At 48.7% G+C, this 16,658-nt stretch overlaps 1 protein-coding gene across 1 annotated transcript; it reads right to left on the minus strand.

Moving 5' to 3' along the window:
* Positions 1–3,010: 3,010 nt before the first annotated feature.
* GUSB (glucuronidase beta) lies at positions 3,011–16,542 on the minus strand. The gene is made up of 12 exons (XM_046668222.1): positions 16,276–16,542; positions 14,540–14,725; positions 14,012–14,193; positions 13,729–13,871; positions 13,063–13,250; positions 12,533–12,685; positions 12,109–12,287; positions 11,881–12,027; positions 9,567–9,651; positions 7,680–7,856; positions 4,964–5,099; positions 3,011–3,389 (listed from the first exon to the last, which is right to left on the minus strand). Exons 1-12 carry the CDS (start codon positions 16,483–16,485, stop codon positions 3,220–3,222), a joined length of 1,956 nt encoding a protein of 651 aa, XP_046524178.1. The 5' UTR covers positions 16,486–16,542; the 3' UTR covers positions 3,011–3,219.
* Between the last annotated feature and the right edge of the window lie 116 nt (positions 16,543–16,658).

Consider the following 16,658-nt stretch of genomic DNA (forward strand, 5'->3'; position numbering starts at 1 on the left):
GGGGAAAACACCACTGTTTCAGTTGTACAAAATTTTTTGCCACATTCCTGTGATCCCAGTAGAATTAATATCCGTTTTCTCACTGAGTGATGAACGTGTGCTGCCTGAAGTAACAGCATTGTAGTGCCAGCCTCTCAGTAAGCAACAGAACCCTGGTGGGTGTTATTTGGTGTTTTTGCCCTGGGAGAATTTAGGCTCCCCTCTACATCCTCTATTCCACCCCAGAAGAGGGGGGAAACACTGTCTTATAAAATTTGAGGATTGTTATGACTATTTTAGACTGAATACTTAAACATTGCAACATTACTCGCCACCAACGTTGAAGAACAGATTAGGGAAGAAATTGAATTTCTGTTTTTGGCAGTAATTCCCTGCTTCTTGGTTTTCAAAATGATTTACAACAAATAAAGCCTCTTATTTACTTGATAGTCATATCATTTGAAGAAATAAGAGTTGTGGTTAGATGATGAATTCTAGGGAATCTAGATGGTTTGGAGGATTTCATTTGGTTTTTCATCACAGCTAGTGCTGTCAGTGAGGGTAAACCTCTGGTGAAATAACTCAGGTTTAACAAGCTGTGTGCCAGGAATTACTTTTACTTGATGTATGTAGCCTCTCCTTAAATCCATTACTTTTAAAGATGTTGAAAGCGTTGACTATTTTCATACAAAGAGACAAAGATCTGTCATTTGGTAGCAGAGATCTTTGGACCTACTAGGTAGGATATAGGACCAAGACTACAGTGAAATTAAAACTATTTGTTAGCTTTAGTTTGCTTGTATTTCATTTATATTTATTTTTAAGACTATCAGCAAAAGTGCAAAGATCTTCAGCAATTACTTCATAACGTAGATCGGTGCCACTGCTTGACACCAGAGAATAATGATTTGGTCTTGAAAATCAGTATTAGATAAATGCCAACAAGAAAACCTATCACTTTTGGTAACCTATTTGAGAAGGAGTATCTAGTGTCACCTTTGGCCTCGTGTATTTTCCCCCAACATGCAAGCACTGGTGAACATTTCCGTTCAGACATTTTAGGCAGCACCTATGATTCCTAATTTGTGAGAACTACCCTTCAATAAAAGAAAAGGGGGCAAGGGTGGGAGTCCAGACTACTTGGTTAAACATTTTTTTTTTTTACAAATTAGCCCAGAAAAAGTAAAGTGTTTTGTTATAAAACTGTATTAAGCATGGCCTAAGTATTAGGTTTATCATCTGTATAGTGTGTTCCATCAAAATTATTTATTACTAGTGCTTTAAGCTCCACAGTAAACATTCATTTAAAATGGAGTTCACTGGGCACATTTCCCCTTTAATATAGATATTCTTTATCAGAGATTTAGGACAAAGTTTTGCTAACTGGTAAAAACAAATGTAAATATGTAAGAATGTTTATTTGTTGCACATAACTTTTTTGGTATAAAATAAATGTAGAAGTTACCTGTGGAAGTTGTGCTGCCATTATTCTCACGTTGCAGTAGTACATTTCAAAAAGCAGCTGAAATGAATTCAGTCTTCTTATAAACTATTCTTAAAGTTGATACCGTAATCTAATTTCTACTGGTGTACTGAGTTGATTCTTTTTCTCGTAAATTATATGTAATTTATAGAAGACACAAGCAGAGTTCTTAGAGATTCTTGTTCTTGGAATTCCTGTGGATTTAGGATGTATGTGTTTGTCAAGAATTAATGAAAAAGGTGTTACTGCTTACAGTTCTGTGAGCACATAGAATGTAGGAATCACTGCTTTAGCTCACCTTGAATACTCTTAAAGTCTTCTAAAAAAGGAACATCTGCAAGAAAGATGAATCCATCTGAAATACAGTTTAGCCATATTTTACTGAATAAATGTGTTCTGTGCTAGAACCTTAGGACTTAAGAAATAGACCTTACCCTAATTTGTAAAACATTTAAGTGTATCCATTATGCTTAATTTTTAAAAAGTGTTTGTCAAGTGGAGAATTTTATATATTACTCCTTGACAATAAACTGTAACACAAAACTTGATTCCATCAAGGAACTTAAGAGAAGTTCAGTGGTAACAGAATATGTAGCCCCTAGAATTCCTAACTTAGTTGAACTGACTACACTTCCATTTCTTAAAAATGGTCTCAAGATGGCCACTGAAACGAGGTTAAATTATCTTTACTGTTTCTTTCATGGAGCTTGGAAAAGAAGGTAAAAAAGGCTGTGTGTTGAGACATGTGGAATCAACAAGTGACGTGAAACCATTTCTGTATTAAGACCTGCATTGGTTTATGGTCTTCCATTTGATTGTACACCAAAAGGAGTATTTTTCCAAAGCATTCAGCTTTAAACCAGGATTGAGGAACACTGAAATCTTAGGAATAATGTACCTTACTTGCCTTACTGGAGCCTGTGGAAGGAGAGGAGGAAAGATTCACTGTCTGTGATCAGGGCAGGTGGGGGTCACCCAGAGGTACGAAGGCCTGGAGTACTTGTCTGCAGGCCTAGTCTGTTTAAAGAGATCTCGTCACGTTCAGTGGAGTCACTTGTGATGGAGCCAACAGGTTTTTATGCCCATCTTTCCATTTCTGTCAAAACTAGACAATGCTGAGGTTGGAACCATGTCCTGGGACAACTGCTACCCTCTGAGCTCCCTTCTGATGCAGACGTTCTTCAGCTTTTACCTTGATTATGCCTATTTGTCAGCTTAACTATGTGCAAACTGATCCACAGACCTTTTTCATTATTCCAGCATGATAACACTTTCTCTAAATTTGCTGGGACTTGAGCTCATCTGCGGAGTTTCACAGTAGTTGTCTTTTACTCTCAAGGCTGGCCTGGTTCGGTACACGATCACGGGTGGCCGTAAGGCTATGGGGCTGTTCCTGTGGAAGCACACAGTCTGTAACCAGCCTCTTTGAATGTGGTGTGAGTGCTGAAGCAGAAGTCTCTCGAGAATCTATCCTCAGTTAATGCTATGAAAACAGCTTGACACATAAAAATAATTTCAGATGCTTTGCAGCAATAGATTTACAGATGGTCACTTTTAAGCCAACTCTTTATTCACATACTACAAAAGCCTTTATTTTCACCTCTTATGTTCCCTTCTAGCAGATTACTACAAAATCCAGACTTTTCAGTCTGCCATGCACAGTCCAGGAAGCACTGCTCTGTTTGCTGTGGAAGTCGCCCCTTACTTGGGGAGGAGGGGCTGACAGAACCAGTTTCAGTAGAGAGGTAGTTCTTGGTTTAAAAAGTAAACGGGCTGTTTCCCACACACTGTGACTTCACAGCTGACCCGTGGTACCTGGTTTCATTGGCAAGTTTCCAGTATCTCTCTCGCAAAAGGAATGCTGCACCTTTTGGTTGTCTCTGACGAGTGAAGATCCCCTTTTTATTCCCCATTGCTCTCTGCGGTGCTAAAAACAAGGTAAAAGGTGTTTCAGATGACTTCTGATGGGCCAAATCGCAAACAACCTGGAGCCAAGCTGGGCAGCACTAAATAGAAATGTCCTCTTATAGTTTAGGGTTGCTTTGTCTGAAGTGGCCACTTAGTGGGTTAAAGATTTAAATACTACTGCTCCCCCAAAATACCTCAGCTCTCTGGTGTGTTAATTTTATGTCTGTTAGGGGAAAAAAATCCAAAATTGTTACCTTGCAAAATAAGGTTTAAAACATGGGTACCAGCTCCCTGGTAACTGGAGTGGAACCAAAACAGTGTTACCCTTGGAAAAGCTTGGGTCTTTCTGAAGAGACAACTCTCCTGGTGGGAGCCAGACTCCTGACAAGTCAAAGGTGCCTAGGTGGGATCTACTAGATTTCAAAGTCCTCCTGGGCAGACTTCCGGTGGGTCCACACTGCTGGTGCTTGGTCTGCCAGAGCTGAAGCCAGGAGGGAAGCCAGGAAGTCAGGGCTCCGCCCTCAACAAACTCTCTCTACCCGCTATGAAACCACAGCTTGTTAAATGGAAAGGAGGTCCTTCTCACTGAGAAGTTCAAGGCAATAATAATTTCTTCCACGATAAACAAATGCCAGGCACAGTGCCAAGCACTTCATCAAATGGAATCCCTCCATCAACCTGCCAGGTGTTAGCTCTATCCCCACTTTACAGGCCTGTTAAAGGGTAGGTAAGTTGCCCAAGGTCACATGGCTAAAGCTAACTTCTTACTACACAGAGCCGGTGCACTTATTCACAAAACTAGATTGCCATCCAGGATACTTCCAGAAGCCATTAATCTCATTTGCCAAGCAGAGTAGAGGCTTGTGTTCTTATTTTTTCTCATTACCTCTTTCTATGCTAATTTTTAATTCAAGTTTAACCTTCCAAAGATCTGCCTTGTCCCATAAGTAGTTTAATTCTCACTACTACCAAATCCTTCCCACCTCCCCAAATTGCTATCCTAAGTTTATGGTGTATTAAGATACTAGTAACCTGAGGTGTAGAAGGAAATGGGGAACACTCATTTGGAACTTACGTGAGGTAGCCCTCATCTATCCCCTCTGGAGAAAGAGCACAGGTCGTATTCTCTTTGAAGACTTACACACTCCCCATTCAAAATGCTTTGAAACTTACCTGGATTCAGTGAACCTGCCTTTTACAAGTGAATAATATAAAACAGACCAAAATATCTTGAGTTTCTTGGGCTTTGTACCCTACTCTGGAATAATGAGTGTATCTCACAATTAAATTCAATACGAGGTCTACTTTTTCCTTATGCCGTTGTGAAACAGACAAAGGCAAGTTAGCCATTTTTGCCTCGAGATAGGAGGCTCTCCCATTTGCTTTTTTACCATAAAATGACTGGAGAAGCAGGCAAGTGATTGCTGCTTGCTAAACACAAATTTTCCTAGGAAATTCCCTATGTAGCCTACATAGATTAGATTAGCTTTCTCCCTCTTGTTTCCAGTGTTGTTATAACCAAATGTCCTGAACTGAAAGGCCAACCTAAGAAAATCAGAAATGGTACATTCCATAAACCAAACGGCCACTTACACTGGTCAGTCATAAAATCAGCAAAGTTCCAGATGAGCTCTCCAACCACATATTCTTTGCGTTTTTGATCTAGAACCAAATGATACTGTTCCAGCAGACCTTTCTGGTACTCTTCACTGAACATCAGAGGTGGGTCCTGGAATTCAAGGCAGAGACAGAAGTTACGAGTCAGAACTGGCAGAATTGTAAATGTTAGATAAAAATAGAGATCCACATGATGATGACCAAAATATCTGTCCCCATGGTGGGCTGTAGTGACTGCAGGCCTCACTGGAGCAGGTATAGAGACACAGCTAGGCTATGACCTAGCCCAGGGTAAAAAGAAGAGATTTTTTCAAAAACTTTAATTGGTAACTGCTTTATTTATAAACTGAATTTGATATTTGCTTTATCTTACTTTCCCATCTCTGTTCACCAGTGCAGTCTTAAAGCTGAACTACACTGGAAGTAGAACTATGTCTTTGAATAATAATTTAAAACAAGTTTTAAGTAGCTGCAGGTGCATAATTTGAGAACTAGTGTGACTCAGATTTAACTCCCCTCAGATCTATCTGTATCTGGTCTGGGTAAGTAGCTGTGGTTTAGCACATTCATCTGTTCAACAAATAATTATTTAGTATCTGCTTACATGGTAGGCATTGCAGATTAAGCGATAAACAAGAAAGTTAAGTGTCCCTGCCCTCAGAGGCTTTACAATCTAGCAAGGACACAAGGCAGAGGTGTGATGAGGGTGAAGAGGGAGCATGAAAACCAGGAGGGGGGATGTGGAACAGGGGGAGCTGACTGAGACGGGGGCCACAGAGCTCCCTGAGGAAATACGCACGCTGAGACCTGCCAGGGCAGGAGAAGGCCATCCGTGACAAAAGCAGGCCCCATCTATGCACTCACTCAGTATTCGGTTAAGAGCTCCCACGTGTTGTGGATTAAGAATGGTCTAGATGTTGGCTCATAAAGTCTGAGTTTTCATCTCATGGGAATTTTGTGGGGGCTCAAGTCTTACATGCTCAAGGACGCAGCATTTCAGTCATTTTATGCGAGAACAGAACCCTGCTGGCTTGGGCTTTCCTCTCCAAGAAGAAGGATTGAAATGCTATATAGAATACACTGAAAATATAACTGTACGATCCAAAGTTGAACATGAGGAGAAGGCAAGATGTAGATTTTCTTACTTTGTTTTAATGGAAATGACCCTGTATTGTTTAATGCTAGCCACGTGTGGCTATTTAAACTTAAAACTAAATTAAACTAACTCAACTCAGTGATACTAGTCACATTTCAAGTCCTCAATAGCCATGTGTGGCTAGTGGCCACCCTTTTGGACAATGCAGATTTACAACATCTTCATCACTGCAAAAGGTTCTACCAGACAGTCCTGACCTAGACTCAGAGTTAAAAATTCAGAATTGGTTACCTTTTCAAAGAGGGAGAACAAATATGCACATACTTTGTCTTTATAAGGTATTTCCCCATACATTACCAGTTTGTAGAAGTGGCATTCTGTGTAAGCAAGATGAATTTAAGGGTGTAAACAGAATAATACAGTCCATTGTGGAGAGCTGTTCAACATACTGAGGATAAGCAAATTAAGAAATGTGTGTCAACAAGGAATCCCTGTAGTTGTGACTGATGAGTGTGAGGTGGCTGGGGTGGGGATGAGGGGCTGGCCTGAAAAAAAACTCCCACAAGACAAAGCAACATATCTTTGGTGAGGAAGTGGAGAAAAAAATGAGAAAAATTGATTAAAACCTGCTCCAAGATTTTACTCATTCCCTCAACAAATCATTTGGTACCTGCTGTGTGCCGGACACTGCTGAGTGCTTGGGAAGCAACAATAAATGGTCTCCCTCCTGTAGCCCATAGTGTGGTCAAGGAGAGAGCCAAAGAAACAAGCCAGGCACTGCATAATGCCATTTCTGTCGACAAGCGCATATACACCAGTGGCCCCGTAAGATTAGTACCATACAGCCTAGGTGTGCAGTAGGCCATACCATCCGGGTTTGTGTAAGTGCACTCTGTGATGTTCGCATAAGGATGAAACAGCTTAACAATGCATTCCTCAGAACTGATCCCTGTCTTTATGCAACTCATGGCTGTAACGACAGCACATAGTCAGAAATGCTGAGACAGAGACTGAGGAGAGGGAACGGTTTACTCTGCCTGGGGCACGGGGGGCAAACCTCACCAAAGGGGACAGCTAAGCTGAGACTTGAGCACTGAATAAGAATCCATTAGTTGGCAATTGTGGTGCTAACGTGGGCATTCTAGGCAGAAGGAATACTCTACGCCAGAGCAGGAGCCAATGAGCACAGTGAAAAGGAGTCCAGGGTCTAAGAGTGGACACAGAGGAGGAAGAAGACCTGGGAGAGGGCAGACAGCAAAGTACCTGACTGCCCTGACCAGGGATGAGGGCTTCATCCTGCGGGCCAGGCTCCATCCCCTAGACCACAGGATGAAGCCAATGACAGGACCATTCAGTAGGAGACTGTCTGGAAACAAAGCCAATAAGGAGGCTGAGCACCAAGCAAGTGAGGCAGAGGCCTGAGTCCTTGGCTGCTGTGAGTGGAGAGGGGCAGGCTGGCCTGAGCATGAAGAACTGCACGGAGATGATCAGTACAAGCGAGGGACAGGGAAGGAGGCACATTTCCAGCTTGGAGCAATGAGTGACATCTCTGTCTAAGAGAGTGAAAAAATAAACAGCATGTTCTATACTACTTACCTGGTGAAACCCTGCAATGGTTTCTGCTCCATACTCGCTCTGAATAATTGGCTTCTGATAAGTCCTATACCACTTCTCAAACTGGGTTGCCAGCTGTAGCTGAATCACTTCCATATGCCCGTAGTCATGATACCAGGAGTAGTAACTATTCACACAGATGACATCCACATATGGCGCCTAGGACAAGAGCATTAAAGTTTGTTCACAAACCAGAAGACTGGATAATAGCGTTAGGACTCTCACACTCAGGGGACTCTTCTGGCACAGAAGGTAAGAAGGGGATGCAGAAAATTATTTAGATGCTCACAGGTGGAGGAAATAGATTCAGGAAGTGACTGGAATGGAGCAAGTCTCTAATTCTGGGCTGACACTGCTGACCTGGCTGCTCTGGTGAGGGCCATGAGAGGCAGAAGACACACTCGGCAAGCTGGCCTCAGTGGAAGCCCAGGGCCCATCCCACTGGATTTTGCTCCTCTCTAGGTGGTAGTCCCCTCCCTGGTCTTCCTTCAAGCTGGCCCTGGAGAAATGCTCCCAACTGAGGGACAGATGCAGTTTTTCTGCTCATAAACAATCTCGATTCATCATGCCATACGTGAGCTAGTGCTGTGGGCCACAAAGTGGCTGGAAAATTCCCTCCTAGGAAGGAGGGTGAAATGACGGGGTGGGACTGTCTCGCTTGTAAACAGTGAACTCAGGACTGAGCAGCAAAAGCACGCGAGCCCAGCTATCTAGTCTCTAATGTCACCTGAACACATGCACATCTCCAAAGTCTGCACTGGGACTGAGGCAGTCCATCTTCCCAAGTGACTGCAGCCCCTTTCCAGACTGCAGTGGAGAGATGCAGGAGGAGGAGAAAGCTGGGGGAGGGACCTTCAGGTGGACACATCGACACGGATCATACACCCCACCAGATGAGTCTGGCAACCGTCAGAACACGCCAGGCACAGGCTCCCCACCCATGTGAGAGACGAGAACAGGAAGAGCTGCCATACAGCTCCGGAACACCCAGGGCTGCCTGTGCTGTGCATGCTGGTGCTTTACCAGTCTTTACGCTTCTTGGAAGAGGTCTTCTTGAGAGATGACAAAGGAACACTAAGGTTGCAAACCTTTTAACAACCATGTTAAAATGACAGTGTTGACAATTTAGATTTGTATATAGCATCTTCTCATTCATTCTTTCTTTAGGTGATTTCTCTTTCTGGAGCACTTTCCTCTTAAGTACCGGCCTTCAGTTCTCTAGTGAAGAAGCATTTTCTTGCTCCCATGTTTTACAGCTTCAGTGCAAATGAACACAGTTTCTGAGGGGCTCTGATGCCCAGGGAGGTGAGGGAGATCGTGTGGTCTGGCGGCTGTGTGAGCCTGTCCCTTCCATTCTCCGTCTGAGGGGCTGGATCCAGTCAGTGGTTCCCAAAGCCGGCTGATAACTGGAATCAGTGAGGAGCTCTTTAAAAAGTCGGGTTCCCACCCTGGACTTACTAAATCAGAGTCTCAGAATCCAGAGATCTGGACTTTCAAACAGTTTGATTAGTGGCTCTGACGATCAGCCAGACGTGAGAAACACTGGACAACGACAACTTCAAGCTCCCTTAAACCGTTGCCATTTTATGAGCAAATTAAATTGAGATTAAACAAAATTAAACTGAGGTGCATAAAACATTGAGTCTGCACTGAGAGCGGGTTAAATCGCCCCGTGCCCAGCCCCCTGGATGCAGGACCCACACTGCCTGGTGAACAAGCAGGTAGTTATCTTTAACCTAAAGATCGTCTATGAAAATGGCAGGACTGGTTGCTCACAGTTCTTCCCTGCAGTGCGTTTGAGCAAGCATCAGGGCCGCACTAGAAGACAGGCAGAGGAGAAGAGAAGAGGTGTGGAGACCCCAGTCTCACCCCTAGGTCTGCTGCATAGTTGGAGTTGGTCACAAAGGTCACAGGCCGGGAAGGGTCCAAGTCTTTGGTGTGGGCAATCAGCGTCCTGTCCACGGAGGGCAGAAGACATGGGCTCCATCAATCCAGGAAGGGCTCTCAGACACCCACCTCTCATCTTCTCCCTCCCATCTTCCCCAGCCAAAGCAAAAAACAAAACAACTGCTCTCCTCCCTACCTTGAAGTGTTTTTCAGGTAAGCAAACATGTTCCTCTAGTCTTAGATCATGTTCCCTGACATCATTCTTTCTCCCTCCCCAAACCCTACCCCTCAGAGTAGAGGCCATCCTTACAGAAACAAGCAGGCGTGCAGAGCTGAGGTCCTTGGGCTGGGCACTGCCAAAAACTAGGTTCTGAATCTTTGAAAAAGCTCTTGAAAATCAGAATGGATGGGATGTGGATTAGGATGGATACTAATTTAACAAATAATTAGAGAACGTGTGCTAAGAGGCAGGCTGTGTGCTGGGTACTCACAGCCACATCCATAGCTTCATGGAGCAGTGGGAGCAGAGACACTCACACACATACACGTTACAAGTTGCAATTACAAGTGGTAGCAAGAATTAGGGTTCTATGAGACAATAACAGGGCACATAATTGAGACTGGAGAGTGAGTGACAGCCTCGCTGAAGAAACAGCGTTTATGCTGAATCACATTAACCAAGGAGGGATGGCAGGAACAGGGATGAGCCTGCGGTCAGGCTTGGCCCACGCACCTGTCAGAGACCTCACTTGTGCAGGTCACCCTCATTCACTGTTTAAGCCTATATTTCTCTTCTCTTTCCTCACAGCTAGTTTTCTTTCCTTTACACCCTCTCACCATTGCTCTTCTCAGTTGAAGGCTGTGGGTTCTGCAGGCCTGAACAGTACCCCTTACCCTCGAGTCCCAAACCCACACTCTGAAACAGCCTGTTTGTCAAGTGGGAATTTTCAAAGCCTAGCTGAGCTCCTTGGCCCGGGCAGCTCTCTCCATACGTTGCCCCCATCCCTGCTGCTGCAAAATCATGCATATCCCTCTGTCCACCTCCCAAAAAAGCCCATCTGGAACCTCAGGCACCCATTCCTAAGAGCCTCTAAATACTCCTTTCATCCTCACAACAAAAATTCTGCCCCCCAGCCCTGGCTCCACACATCTTGCACCCCACGCACTGGGAGCTGTCTTTTGCCCAGATGGCTCCCCTCCTCAGAGCCTTCCCTCCTCTACAGACAGGGCTCAGCTCCAAGCACTCCGTGAAACAGGGATGCACCGTCGGCCTCAGAAAGTGTTCCAACGGCCTCTGCTGCCTCTGCAGCAAGTGAAATAGTAGTTCCTCTTTGCGGGCTAAGCTACAACTGTGCGACTGTAAGAGAAAGAACCACAGAAACACCAGGGGGCGTGGTGGGGGGGGCAGCCTCCCTCAGAGAGTAAACCCTCCCACTATGGGAAGACTGCCCCCAACTGGTGTTTCTGTCCATTGCAACGGGGGGTGGGGAGGTGGGGCAGAGAGGGAGGAGTTATTGGCATTTCAAGAACAGGACCATGAACTTTGGATGGCCTCGTCCTGTCAACAATGTGACTTTAGAATACCTGGAATATGCATGTTATTGAAAAACCTGTTTACAATTATATGCCTAGATAAGCTGGTTTTATAAAGCCTAACTCCTTCACAGATGAGCCCAAAGCATCACAAAGTGTTTTTTGGAATTTTAACATACACTAAATTTCCCAGGAATAGAGCTACCATAAAAAGTGAGGGAAGATTATACTCGGTTTTGTTTGGAACTTTACCACAAAGAAAGTGCCGCCTGTGGTGTCAGAGTCACCACCATGGTGGCCTGCAGTCAGCTCTGTAGCTGTGTGCAGGGGATTCCACACTGAGGTGTAAGTGTTTGCCCTTCACTGCATCTTCTGGGGAGTCAGGCCCATGCATTCAAGTATTATTTGATAAATGACTGTCCCTTATACCACAGTTAGGACATGACATTATTTTCTTTTTTAACTTGAAGTTATGTGTATAAGTAGGGTAGGTTAACTCTGAATTTCATTTCAGGTATGAAAAGGGGACACTGGCTCTCATGGAGTTGAAATCACAATTTGGGTGGGTAGGTGTTTGGTCCCCTGAAGTGACCAGGTATAGATGCACCCTCAAGTCTGGGCTGAGAGCAGATGTTGACTCTCTCACAGCACATGCCCGTCCCAAGGTTGACCTCAGCTCTCCCAGGGCTGCCAGCCAAGGCTGACTGGTCAAAGGGCTGAGGTCTCATCCTTGGCCCAGCCTGGGGCCGGCGGGGGTACTCACTTGAAGTAGTAACCAGCAGGTTTCAGGTAGGAAGCAGGCTCATTGGCCACAGACCACATCACGACAGCTGGGTGATTCTTGTCCCTGCGCACCAGCTCCTCCATCACCTCCAGGTGGTGCTGCAGAGACACGTTGCTGTAGCTCTGCCTGCGGGGCAGGGAGAGGAAAGGGAGGTGTCATCGCTGGCCAAGTTGGGCAGGCTAAGCGGCGTGGGAGGTGGGCACTCACGTCAGCACGATGCCCACGCCTGGACTCTCGTCAATGACCACAATCCCATATCGGTCACAGAGCTGCATCACCTCCTCTGCATAGGGGTAGTGGCTGGTGCGGAAGGAGTTGGCACCAAGCCAACGAAGCAGGTTGAAGTCCTTCACCAGCAGTGGCCAGTCAAAGCCCTTCCCTCGGATCTAGGGGACAGCAGAGCAGAGTGACCCCATGTCCTCTGTCCCTGTCCAAGACGCACTTCTTTCTAGAGCTGGGCCCTCAGGAGTCACGCCATTCCCCCTCTATCCAGCCCAAGCACTGGCTCTATCGGGCAGCGGTTTTGAGCAGTTTGCTTAACTGCTCTGAGCTGCCCTGAACCACTTCAGGGGGCATGTGGAAGGTAAAGATGAGAACCAGCCCCCACAGGGACCCAGGATTCTCGACTCACGTCGGCGTCTTCATGCTTGTTGACCCCATGGAAATAAAAAGGTTTGCCATTGATAAGGAACTGGTTCTCCGTGACAGCCACAGTGCGAATCCCCACAGGGAGAGCGTAGAAGTCAGACACGGGCCCAGCTGCTGTCTGTGCAGTGAGCCTCACCTGTGAAAGCCAAGCACTGTGCATGAGGCTTCCTTGATGGCCTGAGCCCCACAGAGCCTGCCCTTCAGCAGGAAGGCCCTCACAAACCACGGCGGCCCGCCTTTAGGACTGTAAGCAGAGGGATGCAGAAATTACAGGCTTCTGCCAATAGCAAGGAGGAATCTTTGCCCACTCTGCCCCTGGGGTCTGTTCTTCAAAACTGGATCTCCCTACCAAGGGCTGAAAAAAGTCAGCCTGGGAACACTTCAATCCGATTGACTCGGAAGCTCAGAGGACCATGTCCACCTGTCCACCTGTCCTGGACCCCTGCTGAAGGCAGGCAGGACTGCTGAATGGGGCAAAAGGCCTCCCATAACCCCAGTCCTAACCACCATTACCTCCAATGAGTATAGATAGGCAGGGTGCTCATGCATCAGGTATGGCCACCAGAGGTAGGCACTGGGCACCTGGAGCTGGCCCTGGCCCCCCGTCCCCTGGGCCACGACTTTGCCTTCCTCATCCAGAAGACGCACTTCCAGCTGGAAATGTTCACTGCCCTGGACAAAAACCTTGTAATTCACCAGCCCTGCAAGAGACAAGAGAGATCAGACAAGAGAGAAGAGGGAGAGATGCGACCTGGGTCACAGAGAAGAGAGCAGGCTGCAGCCACTACCCTGAGGAATCCGCTTAGACCTTTAGACTCCAGCCAACCACCAGTTATTTCTTGAGCTCAATCTGCAGTGAGGAGAGATTAAATGAGGGTGATACAATGGGGACAAGACATGGGATTTCCATGAACCCTGAGCTATTCATCCTGAACTATGTGATTTTAAGCAAGCCCCACTTCTCACTGGGCCTTATTTCCTCACAAAATGAGATCAGACCACATGGGTATTTCTGAAGCCCTTGCCAGTGCAGACAGGCTGGATTTTAGCTTCTTAGGTGGATGGGAACCTGTGAGGATTAAGAGATGCTGGGAGAGCCTTTCTCCTGGGGGATCTTTCCAAACAGGGAACAGAGCCACTTTGGGCCTGGCTGAGGCAGATCCTGCCAGGAGCCCTCACCAGTGTTTTGGTCCATGCCAGTGGTGATGGTGATGTCATCAATGTAGATGGTGGGTGTGGTGTAGAGGAGCACAGGCCGATGCAGTCCCGCGTAGTTGAAGAAGTCAAAGTGTGTGTTCTGGACAAAGTAACCCTTGGGGTACCTAGGGTGGGAGGACAGTGGCCAACTGGGGCCTTACTCTGGGGCCTTCAACCTCACCTCTGCTAAGGCCACCTGCCCCTAGTGGGAAGACCACTGGGCAGGGTGGGAAGCGGGGAGAGGAGGGAGCAGGGTGCTGCTCACTTGGAGGTGTCCTTCTGGTAGAGGATGGTCCCTGGCGGCAGGGTGTGGGGGGTGAGCGTGTTGTTGATGGCGATGGTAATGCGGCAGGAGGACAGGGGCCCACTCTGGACCAGCTTGCTGACGTCAGCCTCGAAGGGGAGATGGCCCCCCTCGTGCTCTGCCACATGGACCCCATTCACCCACTGCAGACACAAGGAGATACGGGGAGGAGCAGCAGGCAGAGCATGAGGAGGGGTCCCTGCCCTCTCAGGCACTCCCTCAAACAGAAGTGCAGTATGTGGGGGCTGAGGGCCCTGCTAGCTGACACCTTCCTCAGGAATGGAGAAATGGAGCCCCAAAGGAGCAGACTAGGCAACCCACCCCAACCCAGGGCACAGATTCCAGTATAGGGCATGAGCACGCTCCACCATCCACCCCAGGAAGCACGCTGTCAGGTGACAGCTGGGAGCCAGGCACCCCAAGGCAGCCACATGCATGCTCAGCAGCTGCACCTGCCCACTCGCCCTGCCTGCTGCTTGCTGCACTGACCACAATGGCGTAGTAGTGGGCGCTGCCAATCCTCAGCACCACTCTCGTGCCCAGGTCCTGGGTCCATCGCTGGGGCAGGGTCACCTCCCGTTCATACCACACCCAGCCAACAAAGCTACGCAGCTGCCCATCCTGGCCGACGTCATTGAAGCTGGAGGGAACTGGCATGTCCAGGGTGGGGCCCGACTGGGGAAAGAAGGGCCAGGATCAGGTCCAGACCACCTAGGAATCTAAGACCAGGGCCCAGGCAATCCCCTTCCCCAAGTGCCAGGTCCCCAGGCAACCCTGCCTGCAGGAAGAAGGCAGGACAAGACGACTTCTCCCAGACCCTGGGATTCCAGGCTGCCGCACCATTGTTATTCTTTGCCAGACTCTGACCAAGGTCTTTTATGGAGCTCATTTAATTCTCATAACTCCATGAAGTAGTCACTCACTCATTCAACTGACAGTGTACACTGAACACCTACAACACTGTTCTAGGTGCTAGGAATAAAAGAGTGAACAAGGCCTCTGCTGTCAGGTGCTATGAAGGAAATAAAGCCTGCCAGGGTGTGGAGAGTGGCAGGGGACCATCTTAGGGGTCAGGGAAAGCCTCTGGGGCCAGGACCCACAGGATACTGCCTCCGGACATCCTGGCAGAACTGGGTGACCCTGAGCCCTGCAGGGAATCCCTTGAACCTCTAGACCCTTAAACATGTCAGAGAGAAGGCAAGGCAGGAGTGGAGCAGAGAGCTCAGTAATAGCGTGAAAGCAGCCTGGGACGGAGGTTCCTGAAGACATCTGTATGGGTGTTTGCCCTCCAAGGAGGCAAGGATTCCCTCTGTCCTTCACAGCTGTATCTCCAGGGTCTGCCTCAAGCCTTGTCATATAGTAGGGACTCCATACATGTTGGCTGCATGGGTGGATAACCTGCTGATGAGAGATCAACTGCTAGGATGTGTGTTTGCGTCCGAGGGCTGACAGGGGCCAGAAGTTCTTTTTCAGGGCGGACTGCACCAGAGTCTCCACGGAAAGGGGTGAGCACAGGGCCACAACCCAGCCTGAGGCAAAAAGGATCTACAGAGACCAGACTCTGCAAGAGGAAGATGATCAGATGACTGCCCCAGGGAGGAAGGTTGGCCGGGGGCAGGGGCTGCTTTGCTGAGGAAACTATGAGCGTGGCACATGCTTGATTCCCAGCCCCCACTTTTTTCCTCCCCTGCTGAATGCTGGGCGGCAAAGACCAAAAAAAAGAGGATCTAGGAGAGGCGAGCGCCGGATGGGCACAAAGGCCTGCTCCAGTCCCAATTCTCAGACGATCTGACCCAAGTCAGAGGGGAGGTCTGAAGTGAGGTCCCTGACTGGCTGGGTGCCAAGCCCCATCCTCTACCTGAACCTTGGAACCCAAGGTCCTTCCTGCCAGGACAGAGCTGGCCCCACGATGTCAAAAATCTCTCCTCCTGTTGCTGCCTGGCCGCTCGGTGCCGCGAACACTGCTCTAGCTCAGCCTCCCCCGCCGCACGGGGCCCCAGCGGGGAACTTGGCGCCCCCCGCCCCGGCCCCACAGAAGCCAGGCGCTGGCCCTCCGCCCGTTTCCTCCTTCTCAGTCGGCCGGCCGCGGCCTCCAAGCCCGTTCCCCTTTAACCTACTCCTCGCCGGCAGCTCCGAGGGCACAGGAGTAGCTCCCCACGCCCCCGACCTGGCTTCTAGGCGCTTCCCTGCCCAGGCCCCGCGCCCGGTCCCCACGGAGCCCGCACCTCCCGCAGCGGCGTGCGGTACCACTGCTGCTCGAAGCCCTGGCGCCGGTTGTCGGAGAAGTCGGCGCGGAAGCTCCAGAGGCCGTCCAGCTCCTTGCGCTCCCGCGACGGGCTCTCCCGCGGGTACAGCATCCCGCCCTGCAGCGCCAGCGCGCAGCCCCAGAGCAGCGGGCCGAGCACGGCCGCGGCGCCCCCCGGCCCCCGGGCCATGATTCCCGCGCCGCTCGCCGCCAGCCGCCAGCCGCCAGCCGCCGGGCTCCGGGCGGCGCCGAGGGCGGGCCCGGGGCGGGGCTGCGGTCACGTGCCCCGGCCGAGGCCTCCCGCGCCATTTTGGTTGAAGGCGCGCGCCCGGCCCGGGAGCGCCGGGGAGTCCAGTGTTCCGC

Source organism: Equus quagga, chromosome 7, assembly GCF_021613505.1.
Source record: "Equus quagga isolate Etosha38 chromosome 7, UCLA_HA_Equagga_1.0, whole genome shotgun sequence".
NCBI classification, from domain to species: Eukaryota; Metazoa; Chordata; class Mammalia; order Perissodactyla; family Equidae; genus Equus; species Equus quagga.

Excerpts from the sequence above, each read along its gene's own strand:
- GUSB (XM_046668222.1), bottom strand. The coding sequence starts at position 16,485 with ATGGCCCGGGGGCCGGGGGGCGCCGCGGCCGTGCTCGGCCCGCTGCTC. Across the intron at positions 13,251-13,728 it reads TGGCATGGACCAAAACACTG|GGCTGGTGAATTACAAGGTT; the intron begins GTGAGGGCTCCT and ends TGTCTCTTGCAG. Across the intron at positions 5,100-7,679 it reads CCATTGCAGGGTTTCACCAG|GACCCACCTCTGATGTTCAG; the intron begins GTAAGTAGTATA and ends CTTGAATTCCAG.